Here is a 25510-nt window from a genome sequence, read left to right as displayed (position 1 = left end):
AGGGACTCACTGCTTGCCCGTGGTCTGGGCACTTTGGGGCAGACTGCTGCTCTGGGGTGCCTGTGCCAAGTCTGGTTTCAGCAGCATGCAGCTCCACTGACTCACTGCTTGTGCAAGCGGCCTGTGGCTGACAGTGGCAGCCCCGAAAGTGCATCCTGGCTGGGTGCCCCTCACCTGATGGGGCCTCAGCAAATAAATAACACCGCAGCGCCGACCACCATGCGCCTCTATGGCAAACACCGCAGGGGGCGGGTGCCCAGGCGGCGGTCAGCACCCACACCGTGGTGACCACCAACACATCTCCCCAAGTGCACCACTGTGGGCACTAAGTGCTGGCCCCTGTCGCCTGTCCTCCTCAGCCAGCAGATGTGGCACTCTGCCCCTTGTTCCCATCAGTGCCAGCATGCACATTCCTAGCCTTGTTCTCACGCTCCTGCTCTGGTACCCATGCTCGCACCGAGTACAAGCAGCCCTCGCTCCATGCCTGCTTGCAGCAGTGTGCAGCTCCTGGAGCACACACGTGTGCAGGGCAGTGTGTGTCCCACTCTGCTCAGCACAGCCATGGCCCACCACATTTCCAGTGTGGGAATCAGACCCCAGGGCAGTGATGGGATGATGTTACCAGAGCTTGCTCAGGAGTGAAGTGAGGACTGCCCAGGTGGCCCAGTCCACAACAAGACACCATCACCCATGAGGCTCACAGCACAAATGCTTGGCAGCACACAAGAACTTGCTCTGCTCATCCAAGCTGCCCGACAAGCCAGCCCCATGCTGCCACCTCTGCCCTGAGCCAACCTGCTCAGGGCTGTGCAGATTTTGCACCGCTCAGTCCTGTTAGCAACAGCACTGTGGCCACCAGCTCCTTCCCCAGCCCCACACCAAGGGGCTCCAGCCGAGCTGAGCACCCACAGAATGTTCTCCCTGAGCCAGGCACCCTGCGTGAGAGCAGTCCACGTCCCACGCACGCCACCAGCCCCGTTCTGGCCCAGTCGCAGCTGCAAAGCCGCAGCTACCTTGCGCTAATTAAAAATATCCCTCGTTTGAAGGAGCCAAAGGGCTGCTTCCTCTCCACTGCACTAAGCTGGCGTGGGTTTCAGGGATGCCGTCCCCACCCTGCAAAATACGCAGGCCACCACCGCCTTCATCCTTGGCCAGACCGTGGCCACTCCGCTACCCGGGGCTTATTTTTAGTTCCTGTTAAAAAGGAGAGGCAGGGTGCTGGAGGCAGGCAGTGAGCAGCCAGGTACCCAGCTGGACCCCGTGGTGGCAGCAGCCTGTGGCTCCAGAGCGTGTCCTGGCCATCCTCCACCTGCCCCGCTGGCCTGTGTCCCCAGCGGGAGGGGCCCGGGTGCCTGGCCCTGGTCCCAGCCCCGGTGGGAAACAATAAGAGGGATGCTGACCCCCGGGCGCCCTGACGTCAGCCAGCACCGCTGCCGGCACCACCGGCAGCCCTGGCCCCGGGGCTCCCACTCGCCCTCGGCTGGGGCCGCACTGGAAGCTGCCTGTTTGTTTATCTTCCTCTCCAGCGTTGCTTGTTTTGATGGTACATCCTCCTCCTCCTCGCCGGGCCCCGGGGTCGAGCCGTGAACCCGCCGCGTCCTGTTTGCCGAGGTGCCGCGCTCCGCTTGCGGAGGTGCGAGCAGCCGCCCCCGCGGGCCAGCCGCAGCAGATAAAAATACACAGGGCAGAGCATCCTGGGGAGCGGGGGCTATATTTGCACTGATGGTATCCGTGAGCGTGTCCTCGATGTACCTGTCCCTGCCCTCCTCAGAGCAGGAGGCATGGCAGGAACCTGCTCACCCTTCTCCCTCTAAGTCGGGACGCAGACTCTGGCATAAGCTGTCATGAAGCTCTGAGCATAGCCAAGCTAGGGCAGGGTCTCAAAACCCATGGGTGGGCACCCCACCCTGCCCTGTGGCATTATTTCTGTAACCCAGAGGGACACCCGGGGACAAAATATCCCCAAACCTGCTGCGTCCTAGACTGCTGGGAGCGGTGCTGGGGAAGCCTCGAAGGCACCGAGCTCTCTCCAGCCACCTGCTCCTTCCCCTCATGGTGTGAACCCCTGGGCTTGCCAATAAAAGCCACCAGCTTTGCCTCGGCTTGTGCACAGCCACTGCTCTCCTTCCAGCTCTGCTCAAGCCCAGGCAGCTGCTCAGCAGTGAACCCTTGCCAAAAACCGTGTGTGTGAAAGCATCATTTCCTAAACGTATAAATATTACCAGGGCTTTGCTGGAAAACTCCCCATGGTTAGTTAAAATGCCCTGGACAGCCAAGTGCACACAAGCCCAGATAAAGGTTATGTCTAAGCTGAGAGGCTCTGCAGCTCTGCCCTGGGGGACTGACAGCTCCTTTCCTCTCCACACGGGATACAGCAAATATCTGGGAAGTGAGCAAAGCTGTGGAGCACTTGACCACATCCAGCCCTGTACCACGTCATCACAATCCCTTCCAGCCAAGAGGTGCTTACCACAACCAAACATCCAGAACCTGTAGCCCCATTTCACAGGTGGAGATACTGGAAGGACCAATAGGTCTTTCTTCTTGACCTCCTGTCCACTGATGTTCAACCATGTGCATCTCAAGACCAAACCCAGCAGCTTGGTTTTCTTCCAGGCATGCTCCTAGTCCACTTTCAGAGACATTAAGAGATGGAGGATTAACCACTGCCCTTGGGAACGTGCCCCAATCACTGGCAGGAGCAAACCCAAGCACCTCCATTCTAACTTTAAAATTCCCTGGCTCTATCTCCCAGTGCCTGGCTTGTGCTCCACTGCTCTCTGCAAGATTAAAGAGAGTCCTTCACTAACCAGCATTTTCTCCTTGTAAAGACCCACACACACTGTAATCAAGGCGCCTCTCAATTTTCTCCCTGATAAGCTAGACAGAACTCTTCCCTTCCAAGTCCCTCAATGACGGGCTCTCCCCCCAGCCCTCAATTCATTCCTGGGACTCTGTGCTGATTGTCCAGCATCTTTTTGAAAACCTAGACATGGGAGTTGCTTGCAGCATTCCCATCTCCCCGCAGCATGTCCTGAGGGACCCCAGCCCCTTGTGCTGCTCCTTTCAGGAGCTGACAAAGAGAGTATTAAATTGCCTGGAGGCTCTGAAATAACTGCACAGAGACAATGAGGTCATCCATACCACCTTTCTGACACAAGATGGGAGACAGGAGTGAAAGGCCAGTTTTGGTGGTGAAGAGCTGAAAAGCCATGTTTGGTGTTTCTGACTAACACAAGATGTAGGGGGCATCAGGAGGAACAGCGGGGTACCACATTCAAAGCAAAGGCAGCAGCTGTTCGCATCTCGCAGCTCATTGCTGCAGGATGGCATCATCAGCGGGTTTATAAAGAATGGGATGAATGCAGGGAGGACACACATCCTCCCTGCAGACCAAATGCACAACTGCATCCTTCCACCAGCCTCTCCCCTGCAGTCAGTGCTCAGACCTGGCTACCAAAGGATACAGAGGGGCAGCATGTCCCAGAGCCTTCCATTCCCTATCCTGGACTGTTCTTGGGACACAGAGCACCAATCACATCCCATCTTTTCAGCCCCTGCCAGATGTGCTCCACACCAGCTGCTTTTGCCAGGCTCTGTGCAGGGCTGCCTCACTCCCCTCCTGCCCACTTTGCACCTTACCCCATGTCCCACTCCCTACCACCTTTTGGAGGACTCTGAATTTCAAGCCCGATGTTCATCTTTAGCAGATGTTGTTCAGATGACTCTTCTACAGAGACACTTTACCATCCCCCTATCCTGCACATCTGCCTGCACCCTTCCAGTGACAGCACTGAAACATTTATTGACTGCTTCTGCCATGTCTGGTCCAGTATAAATCATTTTACCACCTCTGTCTACTGATAAGCTTATCCTGTTGCTGGGAGCTTGGGTTTTTCTCCTACTACACTAAATAAAAGCCTTTCCTTCTGTTCATCGCCATGATTTTTCCCTGATGTCTTTAGCTTCTGTTACCCATTTTCTGCACTTCATAATTTCTAATTTATATTGATTGCTATCTACTCCCGCTCTCCCATTTGTTATAAACTGCTCTTTTATTTCTAATTGCTGCCTTCACTTTGCTGCTGAACCAGAACGGGCTCTGGGCCAGCGCTGCCCTCTTTCTTGATTGTGGAATTGTGGCTTTTTGTGGCTTCTGAAATTCTTCTGAAAGAGCTCACCATTTTCATTCACATTTTTCTATCTAAATGTTTCCTCTGAGCTGATTTCACTCATAATTTTCCCCCTGCTATGGGAAATTAGCTCTTTCAAGGCATGAAGGATATAAATTACTGCTTAGGAATGTCCTTTCTGTGCCCAGGGTGAATATAATCTGGTCATGATCACTGGTCCCTAGGCAACCTTCAAGTCGCAGTCCAGCAGCAAATTCATGTCTATCCTTCATAATCCAGGAGAAACGAAAGTTGCCTGCACTGGATGCAATGCCTCGCATACAAAAGAGGGATTATCTCTAATTTTTAGAAACTCTTGCAGATCATCTATTGTTGGCTACATAAGAACATCAGCTCATCTCATAAAGCAACATCCTCCCAAAGCCCGTGTGATAGCGCTGGCACCCTGGCTGACACCCTGGTCCCCAGTAGGTAGCACTGTGCCCCACTCCTGTGCCTTCACAGCAAGCACAGGAACACTCAGAAGCGTCCCAAGTCCTTCTGCATCAATGGGCATCAAGCATTTCTGATTTTGACACATCAGTTTGCATCATTTTAGTGCTTCTGTGATGATTTCCAGTAATGCAAAAGGATCAAAGACTCTCTCCTTCCAGTCCCAGTTTCTCCAAAGCACACATCTGATTTCAGAGCTTAGTGTGCCAAGGGGACAGTGATATGCAGAGCACGAATAACATGCTGAAAATCTCGTCCCCACAATCTGTCATTGCAAAGCCACCTCTAAAAGCAACAGGTGAACTAAAAGAAGATAGCTTCTCCTCATTCACCTGATCCCTGCCTGCCATCAGCAGCAATGTTTAGGTCCAGAGCAAGTGTGGAAGGTGAGTGAATATGCCCCAGTGATGGCACACTCCTGTGGAGCAGCCAGTCTGGCTCGCACCTCTGGCAGCTCCCAGCAAGCAGGTAGTTCCCATCTGGGCATGTCAGGCTTGTTCCCAGCTCTGCTAGCCCTAGAGATGAGGTGCAAGGACACAGAGAGGGCCATGGGAGAGCTAGAGGGCATGACCCCTCTTTAGGCAAGTCTAGCTATCCCCACCAGTGCTCCCATCCAGCCAGGCACACCTCACATTGCAGCTGCTGATCGCATCTCCCAACCACCCCTTTGGCAAAGGAGAGAGGACTTGCACCACTCCTTACCTCAGCCATGAAGTTCTGCTGAAACGTCTCCTCCTGGAAGGGTTTTGTCCGCAGGCGGTCTGCAAGGTAGAGAGGGATCAGCCTGGGCAGGTTTGGCTGACTTCCCACCCCAGCTTCCCCTCTCCCTGACCATGGGGTGAGGATGCTGCAGGGGAAAAGCTCCAGCACACTCTCCCCAGGAATCAGCAGGAAACAGCCTCTTAGATTAGGGACACATCACCTGGTTAGCAGAAGGTGCAAGTACCACAAGGAAGTGGAAAAAACATGGTTGAGCCTGCTGATGCACACAGCAGCCAGGGAGAGCCAATAGTCCATCCACACTTGTCCCAGCACATCTCATTGAGCAGTAGGGAATGGTGGCAGGACATGCTCAACACCATTCCCAAATCTTACAGCTGGAACAAGCTGAGTCTGTGGGACAGGGCACTGCTTGTTCAGCTGCTCATCTGAAGTGGTGAGCCAGCCTGTGTCCTCCTCTTACAGGACAGGGACAAACACCTGTTATATTCTGCTCTGCACCTTCTCCAAAACACTAGTTTTTCCACATTGTTGCTAAGATGCAGTCTGGAGAAGCAGCTGGCTGGATTTGCTCAGCCACTAGGGCGCAATGCCTCCTCCCAGCTTTCTGCCCTGCACCAAGTAAGGGACAAGAGAGGCCAGCTGCTCACCAGCATCAGTCCCTAGACCCAAGACAGGATGTCCAGGCTGCTCCAAGCCCTGCAGAGAATGCATGCAGCAGGACAGAGGGAAGTACAGCTGGCCAGTGTAACTCTAGTCCACCTACAGGGCAGATCCAGGCTCCTGTGGTGGGGCATGGGACAGGGTCTGGGCCACAGTATCTTCCTGGATGTGATAAACAAGCCCGGGCTGACCCCCACTAGTCCCTGCATGCTCAGGGTGCAAGGTTCCTGCAGAAGTGCAGCTATCACCTGCAGCAGCAGGACAAAGCATGGCAGTAGCAAGGGATGACCCCAGCCAACCTCCATAGGTAGGGAACAAACCACTCCCCAGGGTGGCTCCCCCAGCAGGTCCTGACCCATGTCCTGCCCAGGGGGGCTACTGTCTGCCCATCACCCCGATGGGGTGCTGGAGGGGGGCCCATGAGCACGGCTGCACTTCCCACGTCTGGGAGAGCCGGGAGCCCCTGGTTGCTCTCCAAGCACTCAGTGAGCTACTGCGCTTGGGAAGGGCGCCTGACACCACTGCAGGGCCAGCCCTTGCTGGCATCCCTGCTGGCTCCTGGGGACCAGCCAGGTGCTCTCAGAGTAGTGGAGAGCCCCTTGGCTACTCCCCAACTTCTACAGCTATCGGTCAAGGGCTGTTCCTCCCCCAGCTCTCCCCAGAGGCTGCTCCCAGCCTTCTGGCTACTGTTGTGCTGCTGGCTCAGCTAAACATGAAACACAAGCCTGGCTGGGTAATAGCCAGTGGGAGCAAAGCACGCCAGCCCAGTGCTAAGGAGGAAACTCGCTCCCTGCCCCAGGCATCCCTCCTCACCTCTGCTGAGAGTGGCCCCACTCTCCCTGTAATCTTCAATCTCAGCATCCTTCTGGAGCAGCAGGGAAGTCAGCTCTTGCACCTGGCACTGCAGCACCAGGTTCATCTGAATCAGGGGCCGCACGAGGTGACGGAACACCTACAATGGAGGAGGGATGCACTAGGAAAAGTCCAGGTCTTGGGAGGCACACAGCTGTCCACAGAGTGGTCAAAGCAGGGCAGCCAGAAAGGTCTTACCAAGAGCTGCAGCCCAGGTCACACGGGGCTCCACAAAATACCTCACATCTCACCCAGATCCAGTGGGAAACGCTCAAAAGATGTGAGTTGGAAGAAGGCAGACCAGATGCTCTGGGACACATCCCTCCATCCCAGCCCCATCCTTTCACAGCTGGGGGTTGTAGCAGGGGAGAGCTTAGGTGGGAGAGCCCGATGGAAACAGAGTGCAGGGATAGGCAATGCCCCACCCACCACCTGGGCTGCAACAGGAAACAGAGAACCCCCATGTGCCACCCAGACCCTCCCCATGGCTCTGCACACCTCATGGCATGTTGCTATGCAGGAAACAGGCATGGCTGGGTGAAAAAACAGAAAGACGCAAGGTGTCAAACTGCAGCTTGATGACCAGGAGAGACACTCCCAGGGACATAAGATCAAAAGCAAAAGAGATCCCAACATGCAGGGCTTGTGCATTGCAGCCCACCAGCATACCCTCTAAGCTTACACCCACACAAGCCCCTCACAGAGCCCTGGGCAAGCCCTCTGTCACAAGCCACCCTGGCCCAGCAGGCACATGAAGCAGCCTCTCTCCTATCACCTCCTTCAGTCTCTGGAAGGGTATCTGAGATCTCCCAGCCTACTGTGCCCCTTATTTCTGTGGCCAGGCTGAGCCCATGGGTGAGAAGACAGCAAACCCGGCATTGTTCCTGAAGCATTCTCACTCCTATGGCAAGCCCACAGTGGGCTCTGCCCACCTCTGAGCCCAGAGGTGGTGTCCATCACCCACTGGAGCACTTGGAGCGCACCACCTGCAGCAGAGGTGCGATGGGCCAAGCCAGGTGGGCTCCATGCCTTCCTCAAGCCCCTGGCTGGGGCAGAATTCACCCCCATGACTGCATCCAAACCAGCCACACTCAGGACTCCCGCTGCTTCCCACCTCCGTGGTGTCCTGCAGACATCCAGTGTGCGTCCAAGACAAAGCAGAGGAGCAGCCGGGAACGGAGACTCTGCACCTCCTCAGCTCAGCCTCTGTGCATCTTGCCCGACGAGGGACACCAAGCTCCTGGCGCAAGCCAAGCCAGGACCCCGGTTACTTGCTCCCCAGTTGAACCCTGACGCTGAGAACAGCCCCCGCAGCAGCTGGGGAGCCCGGCTCTCGGCCCGCGATGCCCAAGCTCGGCCGTGGGGGCAGAGGAAACGCGTGCCGGGGGTGCCGGGGGTGCCGGGGGTGCCGGGGGTGCCGGGGGTGCCGGGCGGGGCCGGCCCGGGGCCGGGGCTCGGGCGGGCGGTTCGCGGGCGCCGGGCGCCCTCTTGTGCGCGCAGGGCCGCAGGGAGCCCGGCCGCAGCGCTGCCACAGCGGCACGGCTCCGCCACACGGGCTGCCGCTGGAAACGCGACGTGCCGTGAAAGGGAACACCCGTCAAAGCCGGGAGACTCGCCGGTAATTCCGCCCGTCGTGACAGAGCAGCTGCGGGTCATTTGGGGGTACCTGCCGCCCTCTGCCCTGCTTCGTGGCTTTCTCCTAAAGAGAACAGCATCACTCTGCTCCACAGGGTGCTGGCAGGGCATCACCCTGCACTGGACATAGAATTATAGAAAGGTTTGGTTTGGAAGGGACTTTCAATACAACTCACTAGATCAGGTTGCATAAAGCCCCATCCGACCTGGTCTTGAATGCTTTCAGGAAAGGAACATCCACAACTTCTCTGGGCAACCTGTTCCAGTGCCTCATCACCCTCAAAATGAAGATTTTTTTCTAGAAGCTAATCTAAATGTCTCCTCTTTTAGTTAAAAACCATTTCCCCTTGTCCTATCGCTATCTGCCCATGCAAAAAGCTGTTCTCTCTCTTTTTAATAAGCCCTCTTCAAGTACTGGAAGGCTGCAATGTGGTATCTCTGGAGTCCTCTGTTCTCCATGCCAAACAATCCCATCTCTCACAATTTGCCTTTGTAGAAGATGAGCTCCAGCCCTCTTATCATCTTTGTGGCTCTCCTCTGGACCCCCTCTAACATGTCAATGCTTTTCTTGCACCAAGCACCCCATATTTGGATGCAGAACTCCAGACGGGCTCTCACAAGGACATTTCACTCATGCCATGTGCTGGGCCTGTGTCACTGCATAGCACAGACCAAAGCCTCAATGGGAAGAAATGGGGACAGTAAACTTTAGGAGAGGCAGAAGGCAGAGTCAGGCACCCTACAGTGACCAGCGTGGCTGGAGACTACTCAAAAGCATCTAAGCATAAGGAGATAATCCTGAATTTTGGCCACTCCCCTCCCTGAACTCTCTGCAGCTTTGCTCACCATCTCCAAGGGAGCAGGGCAGCAGTGGAAGTCCCAGTAGAAGGGCAGTCCTGACAGCTCGCTTTTGACGTGCAGCCTGAGGCCACTGGGAGAGTGGTGGCAGGAGAAGGAGGTGGTGGCACTCGGCCGCCCTGCCAGCAAGGGGCACATCAGGTTGCACAAGTGGTTCAGGAAGGAGGACACGTGAACTGTCAGCCGCTTGTTCAGCTCCTGGGAAAAGGCAAGGTTAGGGGGCATGGCACAGCACTGGGGAAAAAACAGCAGAAATCCCAACGCCAAAGGAGACAAACTACTGCATATTTCACAGCAAAAAGCCATCCCTGGGCCTTGGCTTCCAGCTCTCTGACATGACATTCTTCACTGATTCTCTGAAGCCAGCCATGCTGGGAAGAGTCCCCTATCCCACCGGTCCAGGATGGGCAGGGTGCAAAGGTCAGCACTAGCACATCTGTTCTGCATGCCACCACAAGCACCATGGCCTGGCTGAGAGCCAGGGGATGGCTGCAGGCATCTGCCCATCCCTCTTGCCACCAGTCACACAGCATTATGTGACACAGGAACATGCCACTCCAATGGCACATGAAGCCCTGGGCACATGGGCTGAGGAAATGAGGCACAGCTCTATGCATTTTGGGGGCCAAGCTGACAGGATGCCCCATGAGAGACTGTACTAGCTATGAATGTGAACAGAATCTCTCTGTCATGAGTAGAAGGCAGCCTTGTTCCAAGCTTCTCTTTAGTAGACTGACCCTGGGGAAACCAGCTGCCCATCCAGCCCACAAGTGAAGAGACTGTGCCAGCCTCTGTATGCAGACCCACCTGGCTGCCCCAGGCATCCTAAACAGCGTGGCCCACTCTCCCAGCAGAACGGTGTTTGGCCAGGTGGGGTGACAGGGCTTGGGCACATCCACGCAGGGACTTCCCAGGTTGGGTATTTGCACCCGAGCCCAGTCAGACCCAACAGCCATTGTGTCACCAAGCAATTTATGCTGGAATGTCAGCTGCTGGGAGGAGAAAAGGAGGCCCCTTTTCAAATACTCACCTTGGACCTTTGTCCCACAGCTTCGGCATCTGCACTCTCGTACCAGACACTGCTGAGGTCAGAGATCAGCAGAATATAGCCAGTGTCCACGAAGCACACTTTGGCAAGAAAAGTGGACTCGCCAAAGCGAACAGAAGCCCAGGGCTGAGTCAGGAGGCTGCTTTCCAGCTCCTCAGAGCCCTCCATCTGCAAGAGAACAACCAGGTCTCTGCCTCAACCCCCACCCAGGAAGGCCCGGTCCCTGGGGTGGCCTCACAGGGACCCTCAGTCCCGGCTGGCCCGTTTATGGTGCAGTCCCACCTGATGGCACGACAGTGAGGATACTCAGCCAGCTGTGCTCACACATGCGAGCAGCAGAGCTGGGAGGTGTGTTTTGGGAGCTTTCTGCAGGGCAGGTCCTGCAGCAGCTCACAAGAAGCACCCCGGATGCACCAGCAGGCACAGGGCAGTGGAACTGCTGCCTCCCCGGGTTACCCGGTGCTTGCTGGCGTTCACACCTCCAGATCTCTACTCCCAGATGAACATTTGGGCCGCCCCGGCGGCAGCGGGCGGGAAGCAGGGCGCTGCAGCCTCCTCCCGCTGGGGCAGCCCATCCCTGCGCTCCACGCGAGCCCGTCCCCGGCTGCAGTGACCCCGGCAGAGTGCCGGCAGCCCTCTGCTGCTTCCCTCTCCTCCCGGGACGGGCTCCGCGCCCCCCGGAGCGCTCGGGGACACAGCGACCGCGGGGCGCCCGCAGGCCTGGAGCTCTGCGGAGCCGCAGCATTACCCGAGGGCAGGAGGAGCAGGCGGCCGGAGGATGCAGAGGCACGGGCTTGCGAGCGGCGCCGGGCCGGAGGCGAGGGCAGACTACGGCTCCCGGCATGCTGCTCTCTTCCGCGGCGGGCGGGGCCGGGGCACGCCGGGACGGGCGGGAGCCGCCATCCCCCCCAGAGCCGCCGGGAGCACGCTGCTGTTCCCTTGTCTGCTCACAGGGACAGCGAAGCCAGCTGCCGTGTCCCTCTAGAACGTCCGCGGGTGCCGTAAGGGGTGTCACGGCCAAGATGCTGATGGGGACCGAAACGCCTTAGGAGTTTATTCTGCGCTTGCGCCTGCTACGAAATGTCCCGGCACAAGTGCCCTGCTGGGTTCAGGGCCCGCTGCAGCAGGAGAGGCAGCGACAGCGGGGAGCTCCTCCTGTTCCGTGTCCCCAGGTTTATTGCTGTGCCCCAGGCTGCCGGGCAGACCCGGCCGGGGCACGCACCCGCACCGCTGCTCTCCCAGGCTGTGCGGGAACTCGGCTGCTGCACCGCAGCCAGCCCGCATAGCTGGGGCTGCAGCTGCCTCTGTCCGGCACAGAGCAGCACTGTGCCAGCTTGGTACACCACACAGCCCCTAGCTCCCTCCACGCTGAGGCCCACCCTTACCGCAGGCACTGATTTCCAGACCTCATCACCCGTTCTCTGACTGTGATCCCCCACCAGCACACCGTGCATTGAGGCCATCCAGGCTGGGCCCACAAACTGCTCCCGTTGAGCTGCCCCTGTCTCTGTCCTAGTTTAGGGCAAATTAGGGAGGAAAACTCCAAATGGGAATTTCTCCAGGGAAATGCCCCTCCCCACCAACTGGTCCGGGAAAAAAAAAAAAAAAAATTTCTTGGAGACAAGTGGAAAAAGCTGTTTATTTAACAGAAATTGAATAATCTTAAATAATAAAACCTCTTGCTGTTCGATGGGATGGCAAGTCTAGGAAGAAAAGTCCTTTTCATGTGGTGTAGCTCGGCTCGCTCAGGTTCTTATCAGTCCCTCCGGCGCTGGAAAGTGCCGAGGCCCAGGCCCCGGTGGGCCACAGGCCTGAGCTCCCGGGGTTTGGCTGGGTGTTCAGTCCAGAGCAGGCTTGCACAGATCCAAAAAAAAACCAAAGGTCCAGGGAACTCTTCTGTTTCAGCTAGCTAAAACTAACTAAAAGCCAGAGAGAAGCTCTGTCCCGCTGTCTGTCCGTGCTGCAGACACCACAGTCCAGGAGCGGGGTGTGTGGGAGTGATGTTTTTCCTTAACACAAACTGCGTGCTTCTTCTTCCCCCTCTCTTGCTCTCAAAGCCAGTCTTAAAGGTGCAGAAATTAATATATAACATAAACCAGACGATTGGGGATACCAGTATCATAAAGTCACCCCAGGACAGCCTCCCATTTACTCTCTTTGCACACACCCCTCTGCTAACCCCTCTCCCCAGCATGCAGGCTGCGGCCTCCTCCCACAGCAGTGCCAGGGGACTGTGATCATCGCACAGGGTTTGCATCCAGACAGGGTGTCAGGGAGCAGGGGAGCAGGCAAGGACTTCGTAGTGCAGGACAGACTAGGTTGCATGATTAGGTTTGTGGTACAGGACCCAGCTGGACTTTGGGCACAGCTGAAATTGAGGGTCAGGTGGGGGTGCTGGTTGGATGAGGATGAGCTGTACATTTATGCTGTTGTGCACAGCTGTGGGGGTCACAGAGAGATGGGGAAAGAAAGCTCACACCTAGGGACCTGCACACACAGTGCCACCTCATCCCTCCCACCCTGCATCCACCTTTGGGTGTTGCACCTTGGGACCAGGTGAAGGGAGATGTTCTTCTCCAGGGTAATCCACTATTGGCTAGTGCAGTCACAAGAGCACTGCCTAGGGGGTGTTTATATGGTGAGCACTACTGGGGCTATCCATCTGTAGGTGAAAGGGTGTTCATTGTTTGGGAAACTGAGCCGAGTTGCACCCTCAGCCTGGAGCATCCTGGAGTGCCAGAGCATTGGTATACACCTGGTGCCATGGGCAGCGAGGGGCCATAGGCACAACTGGGGCACAGCAGGGAGGAGGTGGAGAGCCCATTCTTCCTGAGCACACTGCCAGCAGGTGAGCATAACCAAAGTGACAGTCCTTTGGGGCTGGTCAAAGCACTGAACTCTCCCCTAGTCATCTCCACAGGGTGATGGTGGAGATATCCACATCTTCAGCTGCAATGGCACCATGGTGGCTCTGCTCTCCTGTCACAGTCCTCAGGGCAACAGGGGATCCCCTAGGTAAATCCCATCTAGAAAGAAAACCCCCTGGAAAAGGCAAAGTTGGTTGAAGATTTTTATATCTCGCTCTCAAGCAGCGAAGTTAGATTTGTGTTAGGAGAGTGGAAGCTCAGGTTCCTCCAGTCCTCAAGGGCTTCAGAAATGAGGAACGAAGTGGCTCACAAGCTGCCTTGCGGGCACAGCCCTGTTTTTGCATGAGGCATCCCCAAGATGACAGGTCAGGCCACCGTGTGCCATGTAGACATGTCTGTCTGGCTTGGCCTTATTGCTGGCTGCAGCTCCCCAGAGCTGGGTTTGGGGAGCAGGTGTGTCCCTTCCCCTGGGTCAGCAGTCCCCTCCTCAATGGCACAGCTGCCCTCCTCCTCTTCCTCACTCCTCGGGCAGAGGAAGCAGCATGGAAAGGCTTTGCAGGAAGATGGCAGCAGCCTCCTCAGCCTAGTGGGGAGCATATATGCTTCCCCTTTCTCTCCACGGAGGTGACAGTCACCAGCTCTGGCTTTCCATGGCTGCTCAGAAAGCAGCCCTCGTTCCTCCAGTGTTCCTGCAAGCAGGGAGGTAAGCAGTGAAATGGGTGCCCCTTCCTCCTAGCCCACACCAGCCCCAGCCCCCTTAGCAGGACTGCCTTGAGGCAGAGCTGGTGGCTTGCCCCATGGACAGATCCAGTCCTCAGAGCAGGACATATGCAGAGCACCTAGAGCAGCCTCTTACCTGAGACCGTGTTCTCCAGAAAAAATGACAAGAAGCCAGTTAAGAAGACAGGGACCATAAGCAGAGAGAGGAAGAGGAGGTCCAGTGGCACCCAGCCTGCAGGGACAGCCAGAATCAGCCAGGAGGTCCCAGCCCAGCCAGGGGAAAGGGGCATGAGCAACCATGGCAGAACTGGGGATTGAAGAGGTAACTGCCTGCTACCATAAGCCAACCCAGCCTCCCAGAACACTGGAGATGTGTGGTCACCATGCCATGGGACTCAAGGCTTTGCCTTGCCTGGGGAACATCCCTCATACCTGTGGCCAGGGGAGCCAGAGCCATGCCGAACCACCGCGGTACCAACAGTGCCATGAACATGGCAAAGCCAACAATGAAGATGTTCCTCCCTGAGTCAATGTCTGTGTACTGGAAGTAGGAGATCCCCGTGCCCACAGCCACGGCGTAGGTTACACAAAGCACCCCTCCTGCGAGGGGCAGGAGTCAGGCAGTGCCAGGCAGGCTGCAGGTGTGGCAACAAGGGGCAGGGCAGGGTACCCACCATGAACTGCCAGTGGGATTTGGGTGAGGAGCCCTGCCAGCCTCGGGGACATGCCCAGCACCATGCACACCAGGGCACTTACTTGCACTGAGAGGCGAGAGCCAGCCTGGCAGAAAGAAGAGTGGGAAAATGAGGATACGTAGCATTACCCCCTCCTCTCCTGCCCCATTCTGCTACACACACCTGCCTTTCCCAGCAGTGGGTCTGTGACATCCTGGCAATTGCAAGTCCCACACACCTGCTTGACTGCCTCCCCGTCCCCTGCCAACCGTTCCCCCCCACTTTGGCATACCTGTGTGAGGCCAGTGGCACAGGTGTTTGCAATGCTGGAGGCTGTGCCCCCAGGGCTGCCCAGCAGTCCTGCCAGGAGGCTGCCCAACCCTTCCATGCAAAGCCCCCGGTTACAGGCGTGAGGGGGTAGCCGAGGGGCTTGCAGCAGCCTCCCACACAGCACGTAGCAGCCCACAGAGTTCATGCTGCTGCCGATGGCCATGGCAATGCCCACTGCCAGCGCCCGGGGGGTGAGCAGCGGCCACCTCCACTCTCCTGCAGAGGAGGGAAAAGGGACAGGTGATAGAAATCCTGTCCAAAAGTGGATGGCTGCACTCAGCCCTGCTGCCCCCCACCTGCATAGGGGATGCGGATCCAAGGGGCACTGAAGGTGCTGTTGGCCCAGGACAGCCGTGCCATGGTCACATCCAGTGATTCCCAGGGAATGTGGAAGTAGCTGAGGATGGCACAGACAATGCAGACACCAGCAAATGGGAGCAGTACCTGCAAGGCAAAAGAGGACGCTCAGCAGGGGACCCTCCTCCCCTGCCTGCTCTGGCCAGCACCCCATAGTTGTCCTGTCACATCTCCCAAAGAGTCATGCCACATTTCCCCTTACACCTGCAGGAAGCATCCCAAGATGCTCTGCTCCAACACTGTAGGACACCAGTGCTTCTCCAGAAGCATCCATGTTCTGGGAGCTGTACCAGAGCTTTTCTTCCCTGCCTGTGGTCCAGGTCTCACCCAACCCCACAGCAAAGAGCCAGGCTCAGAGAGAGAACCCTGGTGACAGTGAAGAGAGCAGACAAACCACAGTACCGAGAATGTGCGCAGGGTAGGAACTGAATACTCTGTGGAGCCCTCCCAAGCATGGGGCCAGGCACAGAAGGGCAGGCGGCAGGAACGCAGATGTTGGGAGAAGGTGACGGCAAGGAACATGAGCCTAGGAGAGTGAGCACAGGTCACCACACAGCATCACAGTCAGTGATGGGGTCCCAAATGTGCACTATGAACTGCTGTCCCACTGATGAAAGAAAGCCCCAGGAGCCACCCACCAGTACAGTCCCTGGGCTCACATACAGCAGTGCTACACCCCAGTTAGTGGAGCAGAAGAAGGCAGCTTCCTTGTATGAGGACAGCCCAATGATGGAGAGGGTGGGGGCCAGGACCATGGGCCCACAGTGCTGCACTGCCCACCCACACACGCCAGATACTCCCAGCACCAACTGAATCAGCCCAGAGATCAGCACTGCTCCAGAGACCTGAAAGAAGAAAAGATGGGCCTGTGGGGCAGGATGCATGGAGTAGTCCAACACCTTCCCTTGGCCCCATTCCACTGCCCCAGCAGCTGGAAACAAGTGCTTGTCTCACGTGCTCCATTCACCCCAAGCACAGAGAAAAATATACATGGACATGCATCATGATCCCCATTGCCTTCACACCTCTCTTCATGGCAAATCCCACGAAAAGAGACTGGGGGTATAGGGATATAGGTGACAAGTGGAAACCTGATGGAGCAGGATAGAGACCCCCTTCCCACCACAGGAGCACCCACCTCTTGCAATGATTCAGCCCAACTCCTTGTGTCTCTGCAGTGAGGTACAAGGCATGTACTGGCCATGGCTGTGCCTGGAAAGAAATTTTGGAAGGGTGTGACACACATGGATCCTGAGGTCCTGGAGCTATGTCCAAGAGGATGCAGTAAGGAGGCTGCTGGCTATACAAGGGGAAGTATGCCAGCATCCCCATCCCCATCAGCCCTGGCCCTGGGGAAGTGACCAGATACATTGCAAATGCACTCAGGAGTGAGTAGGGTGCTGTGCACCATCACCAGAAGGGCCAGCAGGCAGGACCCCTTGCTACCCCTCATATCCCTACTTCACCTAGCAGGCACCTCATCATTGCCATTCCTCTGGCACCAGCTTGGCCCAGGCCCCAAGGGACACAGGCTCCAGGGCTGTGCTTACCATTCCTGTCTGTGCTGGCACTGGAGGACAGGTGGGAGCTCAACACCATGGCAGGGACCAAGTACTCAAAGGATGGGATTTGAACCAGGGGCATCCTGAGGAAGGATACAACAATGGTTCATTAGGGAGGAAGGACAGGGAAGGGAACAGGGCTGCTCCCAAAGCCCAGGCTGCCAGAGGAACAGGGGTGGGAAGGGAAGCCGATAGGAACCCCAAAGTGGCAGGGTACCACCCCATATTCTACATGTGTCCTAGTATATCCCAAGTGACAGCACACAGAATGGATGCAGAGGTCAGAGGCCTTGCTGAATCCCATACCCAGCCTGCGTGGACAGCACAGGTAGCAGATGGTCTGAAGGAGCTGTGCCTGATGTTGGAGCAAGGCAGTGAAGAGATAGAGGGAAAGCATACAAGTTTTTCTAGAAGTGTGTGTGAGAGGGAGGGGACATCTGTGACCACTGTGCAGAGATGCAGCACCAAGAGGTTTTCCTTGTGCCCCTTCCCACTTCCAGCAAAGCTCATCTTCCCACATCCTAGGAGGAGACAGACATGCCCTTCCATGGCATCATCATCCTCCTGGTGACAGCTGCTCCCCCTTCATCCCCCTTGCTCACCGGCTCCCCAGGGTGGTCTGCAGCACTGTGGAGATGCCGCAGGCAAAGAGGCTTCGTGCCAGCAGCTTGCTGGTGTTCTGGGCACGAGGTGGCTCCTGGGGCAGAGTGGGCAGCAGGAGGAGGTGGAAGATGCAGAGCAAGGAGGTCTGCACAGCCAGATGCTGTGCAGGGAAGAGATGGAGCGGTCACAAGTCCCTGCAGCAGCCAGAGCTGCAGCTCCCCATGCCCAGACCCCCTGAGAAGGTAGAGGCCCACTGGCCTCACCTGGGCAGCACTCCCTACTGCCCACTCCCCTCCCAGCACACTCTGACCAGAGCTGTGCACACCCTTTGCCTGGCAGGATGCAGCCCCTGCCCTGCAATCTGAGAGTATCCCAGCCCTCTCCTCATCATCCCATCTCTCTGGCTGCTCACCGTGGTCCCACCTTACCTGAAGGGCTAAGCAGCAGCTCAGTAGCCAGGAGCATATCTTCTGGGATGAGCAGGATGTGAGCATGGGGCTCCCAGCTCCAGGTGCTCTGCCATGGCCCCCATTCATGCTGCTGCCTTCTCCACACTGCTCACAGTGGGCAGGCTCCCACCCCCAAGAGCTCCTTGCATATCCACACATGCTGAACTTCCACCTTCTGCAGGAGCTGCCCCAGGGTTAGTCATTAACTTGAGTTGGTGAGTAACCTGCCCTTATGGCCAGGAATGCAAGTGTCACCCTGGTTTGTCACCCACAAGGGCCAGGTGACAGGCAGCCACAAGCAGGTCCTCAGACTACTATTGTGCAAACTATCCCACAGCCCAGGTCCCATCACCGCCTCTGTGGGCAAGGACTAGGTAGGCCACGGCCTTGACACCTCTTCCTCCATGTGTTTCCACTATTCCCACAAGCAGCATACTTCAGCTTCAGTATGCCCTGCTCATGCTTGTTTCTTCCCAGCACAACATCTGCTGCCCTCGTGGTCCTGCCTGGTCTCCAATGGGGGTTTATTTATACCCCCCATTCTCCTAGGAGAGTACTGAATCCTGCCACTGGACAAGGATGCAAGGGACAAGAGCTGCCTACTTGGCTGGAAAGGATCCCAAGGGCACACAGGCACAGGATGCTCATGTTTTTGGCACAGGGCAGAGGTGGCTGTGTCAGTGACCTGGTCAAGCCCTTGCTGCTCAAGGCTCACTCATTAACAGGTAAGACTTTGGAGAGCAAAGAGCAGTGGAGAACATGCATTCCCCACATTCCCAAGGATGGGGATCCTCCTCTCTGCTGTTGTCCCTGTCTGCACCAGGCATATCCCTCCTGTCACGAGAGACTGCAGGACAGGCCTTGCAGGTCTCCTGGGCTCACTGGCAGCACCTAGGATCTGTCTTTCACAGCAGCTCCACAGGCAAGTGCAGCTGCATGGACATGGCTCTGCTTTGGCGCAGGCATGCTGCCAGTACGGAGCAGCTCAGCAGGACAAGGCAGGCACACAAGAAGAACTACTTTTATTGGAAGAGATTTGCATCTACAAAAGAGTGAAAAACAGGTGTAAAATCCACAGTAAAAAGAAGAGGCATGATGAGCTGGGCTGGTCAGCAAGACAAGGTGCCTTCTTCCAGCTCTGAGGAGCAGTCAGGCACTGTTTTCTCACTGATACAGACAGCTGGGGTTTGGGAGGGGGTCACAGAGCACCCCAGATTCAAAACACCCAACACAAGCAGGATAAGGAAGTTCAGCTCTAGCCACACCTCATCCCCGCCAAGCCCAGCGGGGCATAGCCACATCAGGGTACCTGCTTGGTGTCACTCTTGCAAGTTCCAAGAAGTGGCCTAACATCCCCCAAATGCAAATACTGCTATGACCAGCCAGCTCATTCTCACCTCCTTCAACCTCCTCACCCCTACCCCAGGCACCCCACCTTCTCACTGGGGTCACTACCTTAGCCCCTCCACCCTGCACACACAGTCCCAGCCTCCAACATGCCATATGCCACCTCTGTCCAACACCACTCACTACAGGAAGAGGTACAATACCCCCTTTGTACAAGCACCCCAGCCCAAAGGCAATCCATATTTACCCTCCAGCTATTAAGTTCCCACCCCAGCAAGCCAGCTCTATTTCAACCTGCCTCAGCAGCCCCTAAGTGAAGAACATCCCTGCCCTAGGTGAGGGGACACAAGTGCTGGTTTGAAAGTAATGCAGAGGCCTTCAGCCCCATGCAGTTCCAGGGATCAGGGGTCCCAGAAGTGCAAGGAAGTGAGTTGTGCCACACTAGAAGGGAAGGAGAAAGGGGCTGCTGTCCTATACTCCTAACTGGGAAAAATGAAGCTCTTGATTCTACTGAGATCCATAGCAGTATGCAAGAAGCACTGCTTCAGCCCCAGAGGGTCCAGCCAGTCCTCACGGTTGGGGGCTACATCCCATGTGGGGCCCGCAGTGGCCGAGCAAGCATGGCAGTGGAGCACCGGAGGAGCCGGGAGCACGGCGAGTCCGAAGGGGCCAGGCTGGCTGGGGGCTGCAGTGGGGGTGGTACGGTTGGATCTCTCACAGGCAGTGGGCACTTTCCGGAAAGGACCTTGTGGGAGGCTCCTGTGTTGGGCTAGATCAGGTGCCTTTGGGTAGGACAGAGCTGTCATCACACTACCCCACAGGTAGAGTGCAGTCGCTGTGACACCTCCACGACGTGGCTCCTTGGTCGTCTCATTCTCTCCCAGGCAACAGGTGCAGCTGGCTGAGGACACATTGGGCAGCTCGGGCTGGGCTTGGCCAGGGGCTGGGGCTGGTTGGGCATCCAGCTGGCACCTCCCCTCCTCGGGGAACAGTGCAGGCCGGGGGCCTGCGGCGCTGACGCTCCTCGTGCACACAGACCGGTGCACTACAGTGATGGAGGCGAAGATGGCTGCGAAGCCCGTCAGGTACACTACACCCAGGAGGCAGGCCAGCTAAGGAGAAGCCAAATGTTAGCCCAGACACCCCCAGCAGCAGCACCCCCTGCCAGCCATGATGCAGCATGGCCACAATCAACCCAGAAGCCGTGATAAGAAAAGGCATCACCAGCTCCAGGGGCTGGGTGCTGAGAGCAGGCAGCCACACTGCTAACAGTGGGCAGCGCACAACCTGCCCAAAGCTGGGCCTAAATATCACAAGCCAAAATGTCCCAGCTAAAATCCAACAGTTCCTGTTTAAAACCCTAGCCAGTACCCAGTTGCCTCCATGCCACCACCATGTCCTTGAACCATGACTTGTGCAGCTGTGGTCCAGCACAGGGCACACTATCCAGCACCAGGCTGCAGTCCTCAGGCAGTGCAGCTGCAAATCAGCATCTTCTGACAGCTTCCCTTTTCAACAGGGAATAAACCAAGGTGCTGCTCTCAGTGGAAGAGAGGATCCTGCTCCAAATCCACAGCCTGCTGGGCACCATGTTCTTGCAATTAACTTCTCTCCTATGCCCTTACCTTCACCACTTGCTGGTAGAACTGGCTCAGCACATGCTGCCACATGGACTGCTCCATAAGAACACAAAGATCTGTGTAGGTGAACCAGCCACGCCACATGCCCTGTTTTTCAGCCACACTGCAAGAAATATATATAAAAAAAAAAAAAGAATAGTGCACATGATATGGACCTTCCCAATCAAACCAGCTTCAGCCCAGGTGGGCTGGGAGAAGACCCTGCTTAAGCTCTGTAAAAGGGAGCTGCAGAGCCTAGCTAAGGCTCACAGGTGTTCCAACCTCTTTTTTCACTGCAGCAGGGCTATCTCCAGGCAGGGGCAGAGGCAGGCTGCAACACAGATAAAAAGATCACCCCCACCCTAGACACCTACCGTCCTTCCAGCCAGCTCAGCACTTCAAACAGCTCCCGAGGATCTGTGTACAGACTCCAGTCCTGCCGGGACAGCAGTTAAAGGTCAGTGCAGTCAGGGCAGGTCACCCAGCACCCAGACACATCTTTCTCTATCCCATCAAGGGATCATGTGGGGGAAAAACAGAAATCCAGACTCCCCTCAATGTCTCTTTTCCCCTGCTCTGTGAAACAGTTGGCAGCAGTGAATTTCACTTACAATGGCACTCAGGAAGTTCATCTCCAGTGTGTTCATGGTCTGGACATCCACCTTCCCTGCTGCTCCCCACTCGTCGTTGAACACCTCCTCTTCCTCACCCTCATCATAGAGGTACTTACTTGCAACCATCTAAAGGCAGCACAAAGGACAGGATCTCAGTCTCCACTGCACTCCTAAAGGCTTCCCTCCAGCCTAGTTACGCCCCTGCCCAGCACCCACCATGGAGATCAGGAAGAGGTCTGAAGATGAGATCTGCTGGAGGTATTCAGGGTTCCGGTGCCGGAGTCTCTCAATGTAAACCAGTGCCAACATCATGGAGCAGGGTGAGATGCAAGCTTCCCTGTAGGACAGGACAAGAACCAATGCTAGAAACATCCTAGGCACCAGGGCACAAATTGGCTGTTCCCTCTCCATGCAGACGGTAGGAAGGTTTAGCAAATCACTAGATAGGTCACAGCCTTGCCAGCTCTGTGCCAGCTATCCTGAGCTGCAGCTACAGAAGACACAGGGGATGCAGGGTGGAGAGCAGAAAACACTTGTTTCTGTTCCTAGGCACAATCAGCTCCAAACAGAGCAACCCTGCCTGCAGCAAGGCATGCTGTGAGGGCTCAGCTGCCAAGAAGAGACTCCAGGTTCAAACCTGGTTGCCTAGGGAGCTGCAGATCTAGCCAGTACAGATTCCCTCTAGTAAGAGCGTATATGCACCCCAGAAAGCAGGATAAACTCAACTGCATCAGGAAGTCACTGTGCCTGCTGTCTGCGCCTCCAGCTTCTCTTTGACACTAATCAGGCCTAGGCACAAAGCCAGGGACTGGCCCAGGGGACAGAAGTGAGTCACAGGTAAGACCAGAGCTCCAAGTTTTGACACTGGCCATGAAGGGACAGGTTTTGCTTCTTACCGAGATACGTGAGACACATATTTCTTCTGGAGTCTGCGGATAGGACTGGGAGCCACTTTCTGCAGCAACTCCACAGCAATATCTAGGAGAGAAAGCACCAAAAGAGTTAATCCCCTGTGGCCCGGTCCATGCCCACCCTTCCCCTTCTCCATACAAGCCCATCAGGTCTTGGTGTTTGCTCAGCCCTTCAAGTTCAATTTAAACTGTGAGGCCTTATCAGAGGTCAGGGACAAGTGAGGAACAAACATGCAGGGCAGGCAGATCACAGCAGGAAGAGGATGTGAGTGACCAAGGCCCTGCGGCAGTGCCAGATCAGCAGGTCTGTGTCATGGGGAACCACTAGCAGTCAGCTGCAGAGAAACACCCTGCCCTCACACCCTGCAAGACCTCAGACAGCCCTTCTGGAGGCCTTCTTGGACCTTACATCACACCACATCTTCATGGTGCTTTGCTCCCCTCTAACCAGCAGCATCTTCCCCCTTCAGATCTCATCAGCACTGATCTAGCTTCCCCTATACCACAGCCCCAGCACCAATGAGATGAAGTACAAGGTACCCATGTGAGCAGGAGCCTGAAACCACTAACAGCTATCAAAGCAGGGATACAGTGTAACTGCAGCTCAGCCCCTGCAACTTTCCCTGCACTCAAGGACATGCCTCAGCATTCCAGCACTGAAAAGGCCAGACACTGACACACTGACTCCAGCAGCTCCCAGCTCACTTACCTATACTATAGGACCACGTGGAAGCATCCCAAGCAGCACTACAGTCTGATGCTAGGCAAGAAGTGCTTTAGACAGGAAATTTCAACTCCATTTTGTTTCTGAGCCCTTGGATGACAGAGTTGAGAGCAGAGTCGATCCCAGCAGCCTTGCATTTCCAGCTACCGGGGAAGCATCATCCTTTCTACATCTCTCCAGCAACTAAGAGAATGGCTGCACTAACACGAGTGATTTGCCTAAAGAGCAGCCACCAAGCCCAGGAAAACACTGCTCTGAGGAACTTCCCTACACCATCCAGGCCACACCACTACCATGATGTACAGCCAGGCAGACAGACTTCCAGCGACCCATTGGCTACTCCCAGCTTCTTCCACTGCTGCTGCTGCTCTCCCTGCCTTTCCTGGCCACCATTGTGCCGGCACAGAGGCAGCACCAACATCCCAAGTGATCCCTACAGGCTATGTCTTGATATGAAACCAAATTCTTCAGCCCACAAATCCAACTCACAACAGTGTCCTGCCCCAGAGGGAATGGAGAGCAGGTGATCAGTTTCCCCATCTCACAGCACACTAAGTGTGGTTACTGTTCTTCTGTTTCCAAAGGAACAAATTCACATTTCAACTTCTTTCCTCAACCAGCTCCCTACTGCCTTCTGCAACCAACTCCCAATACCAAAGACCTTATCCTGCTACTCCACTCTCCCAACAAGCCTCTATCTTGTTTTGAGAACAGTGCCATAAACTTGCCATGTAGCAATGACACAGCTGTACCAAGACAGATATTATAGTCCTGGACCCCATTTTTTGAAAGCGGCTGGTGAAGGAAGGCTGGTGAAGGAAAGCAGACCAGCCCATGGACATGCACCACTCCTACCCACAGCTGCTGGAGTCATGGCATTTCCTGAGCACAAGGCAATCCTTAGAGTTAACAGCCCCCAACAGCTTTACTGCATGACTGTACCCTTTGAACTTTCATGCATGGAACCACCTCACATCCTGGTGCAACATCTGCCTTGAGCTTGTGTTGGAACTCATTACGTCCAGCAGTGCTCAGGCAGCTGGCTGCTCTGCCTGGGTCTGCCCTGGCACCACACACTCAGCATCCTTCTCATCAAGGCACATCGCACACAGCCTCCTGGCAACTTCATACCACTTCCCTAGCAAGCAGCTAATGGAAATGCTAAGGCAACCACAAAGTGAAAGCCCTCTATCAAACCACTGCTTGCCCTTTTCCACTCCTCTCCACCATCACCTGCACCAGCTCCTCAGTCTTAACCCAGCCATGTCCTTCTGCTCCCCAAAACACTGCTGAATGGACAGGAAGAAAAATGCAATCCAGACAAATACAGCAAGAACTTTTCACCATAGTGTTCACAACTAGAAGTTGAACAAAGCCCTGAGTGTTTTGCAGAGCAGAAGCAATTATCTAAGACAGCTTTCATCAGGCACAAATTCACAACCTGCCCTGCCAATGAATTCACAAGCAATCTAAAGAACTTTATACACCAGTGAGATGTCAAAAATGCAGCAACGGGCCAGACAGAGCAACAAAACAGAGAACAGAAACCATGAGGCTCTGGCATCCTGCCCTGCTGTGTTGGGCAAGTGGGAAAGGCTGATCAGGGGTGGGATTTGGCGCTGAGGAAAAAGCAGGTGACTTACTGGTCTCGGCCCCTTGGGCTACTTCCAACCCCCTTGACTCAGCATTCCCATCTAGGGACAATCAGCAACTCACCTGCCACGGGGCTGGAGAGATTATCCAGGCTGCAGTCTTTGTCCCAGCCATAATAGAGTCGCTTCCGGACTCTCTCGCTCAGCTGCTGGTGCCTGGGCAAGAACTGAAGGCAGACAGAGAAACGTGAGGAAGGCCCAGTGCATTCCTCATACGGTGCTTTCCACCCCAACCCAGCTCAGGCCTACACCGGGCCGGGGCGTGCGGCCACATGAGGCTCCCCGGGAGCGGGGGATGGTGGGGGGATCACCCCGAGGGGCTGCTAAGAGCAGGCTGGGCCGCGGATATTCACCGTGAACTCCTGGAACCCACTGAGGGAGAAGGCGCCCTCCTCGTCCAGCAGCAGCTCGTCCAGCTCCATCTTGCCCGCTCACAGGGCGGGGGCTGACCGATCCCCTTCGGCGATACGGGGCCGGCTCTGAGGGCGCGGTGCCGGTCCGCTCCGAGGCCGAGGCCCGGCGCACTATCGGGAGCGGAGCCCTCAAAGCCGCTGCCAGGCTTGACCGCCACCGCCCGCCCTTCCGCCCTTCCTGTTCCGGCGCGGGGGCGCGGCCGCTCCCCGCCCCTCCCGCCGCCGGGCGCACGCGCGGCCGGTGCCACCCGGTTCTCCCCCCCGTCC

At 56.1% G+C, this 25510-nt stretch overlaps 3 protein-coding genes across 7 annotated transcripts in view; all 3 read right to left on the bottom strand.

Moving 5' to 3' along the window:
• Positions 1-11469, bottom strand: part of NHEJ1 (non-homologous end joining factor 1) — a 42705-nt gene extending 31236 nt beyond the window's left edge. Inside the window, exons 1-5 of one of the 2 annotated variants that reach the window (XM_086896959.1) lie at positions 11150-11469; positions 10384-10569; positions 9342-9551; positions 6822-6960; positions 5328-5386 (exon numbers count right to left, since the gene is read on the bottom strand). In XM_086896959.1, coding sequence (XP_086753085.1) covers positions 5328-5386; positions 6822-6960; positions 9342-9551; positions 10384-10569; positions 11150-11245 — 690 coding nt within the window. In that variant the 5' untranslated portion in view covers positions 11246-11469. The remainder of the gene's footprint in view (positions 1-5327; positions 5387-6821; positions 6961-9341; positions 9552-10383; positions 10570-11149) is intronic. The other variant, XM_086896958.1, reaches the window with a different exon arrangement.
• A 542-nt stretch (positions 11470-12011) lies between these two features.
• SLC23A3 (solute carrier family 23 member 3) lies at positions 12012-18843 on the bottom strand. 4 transcript variants are annotated; one of them, XM_023931151.2, is made up of 12 exons: positions 17943-18243; positions 17514-17674; positions 16900-16994; positions 16488-16561; positions 16013-16194; positions 15752-15875; positions 15289-15436; positions 14955-15208; positions 14663-14768; positions 14421-14588; positions 14125-14220; positions 12012-13957 (listed from the first exon to the last, which is right to left on the bottom strand). In XM_023931151.2, the coding sequence occupies exons 1-12, from the start codon at positions 18120-18122 to the stop codon at positions 13635-13637; spliced, it is 1911 nt and encodes a 636-aa protein (XP_023786919.1). In that variant the 5' UTR covers positions 18123-18243; the 3' UTR covers positions 12012-13634. The 4 variants fall into 4 exon arrangements, with proteins under 4 accessions (XP_023786919.1, XP_023786918.1, XP_023786921.1 ...); XM_023931150.2 differs by having other exon boundaries at positions 14955-15436; positions 15988-16194; positions 17943-18244; XM_023931153.2 differs by lacking the exon at positions 17514-17674 and having other exon boundaries at positions 14955-15436; positions 15988-16194; positions 17943-18843.
• A 123-nt stretch (positions 18844-18966) lies between these two features.
• Positions 18967-25471, bottom strand: CNPPD1 (cyclin Pas1/PHO80 domain containing 1). The gene is made up of 8 exons (XM_023931154.2): positions 25184-25471; positions 24895-24997; positions 22440-22521; positions 21760-21880; positions 21541-21669; positions 21304-21365; positions 20936-21053; positions 18967-20422 (listed from the first exon to the last, which is right to left on the bottom strand). The coding sequence occupies exons 1-8, from the start codon at positions 25250-25252 to the stop codon at positions 19790-19792; spliced, it is 1317 nt and encodes a 438-aa protein (XP_023786922.1). The 5' UTR covers positions 25253-25471; the 3' UTR covers positions 18967-19789.
• Positions 25472-25510: the final 39 nt, after the last annotated feature.

This window comes from Cyanistes caeruleus, chromosome 7, assembly GCF_971803275.1.
Source record: "Cyanistes caeruleus chromosome 7, bCyaCae1.hap1.1, whole genome shotgun sequence".
NCBI lineage: Eukaryota > Metazoa > Chordata > Aves > Passeriformes > Paridae > Cyanistes > Cyanistes caeruleus.
This window is presented reverse-complemented; position numbering and strand designations above follow the sequence as displayed.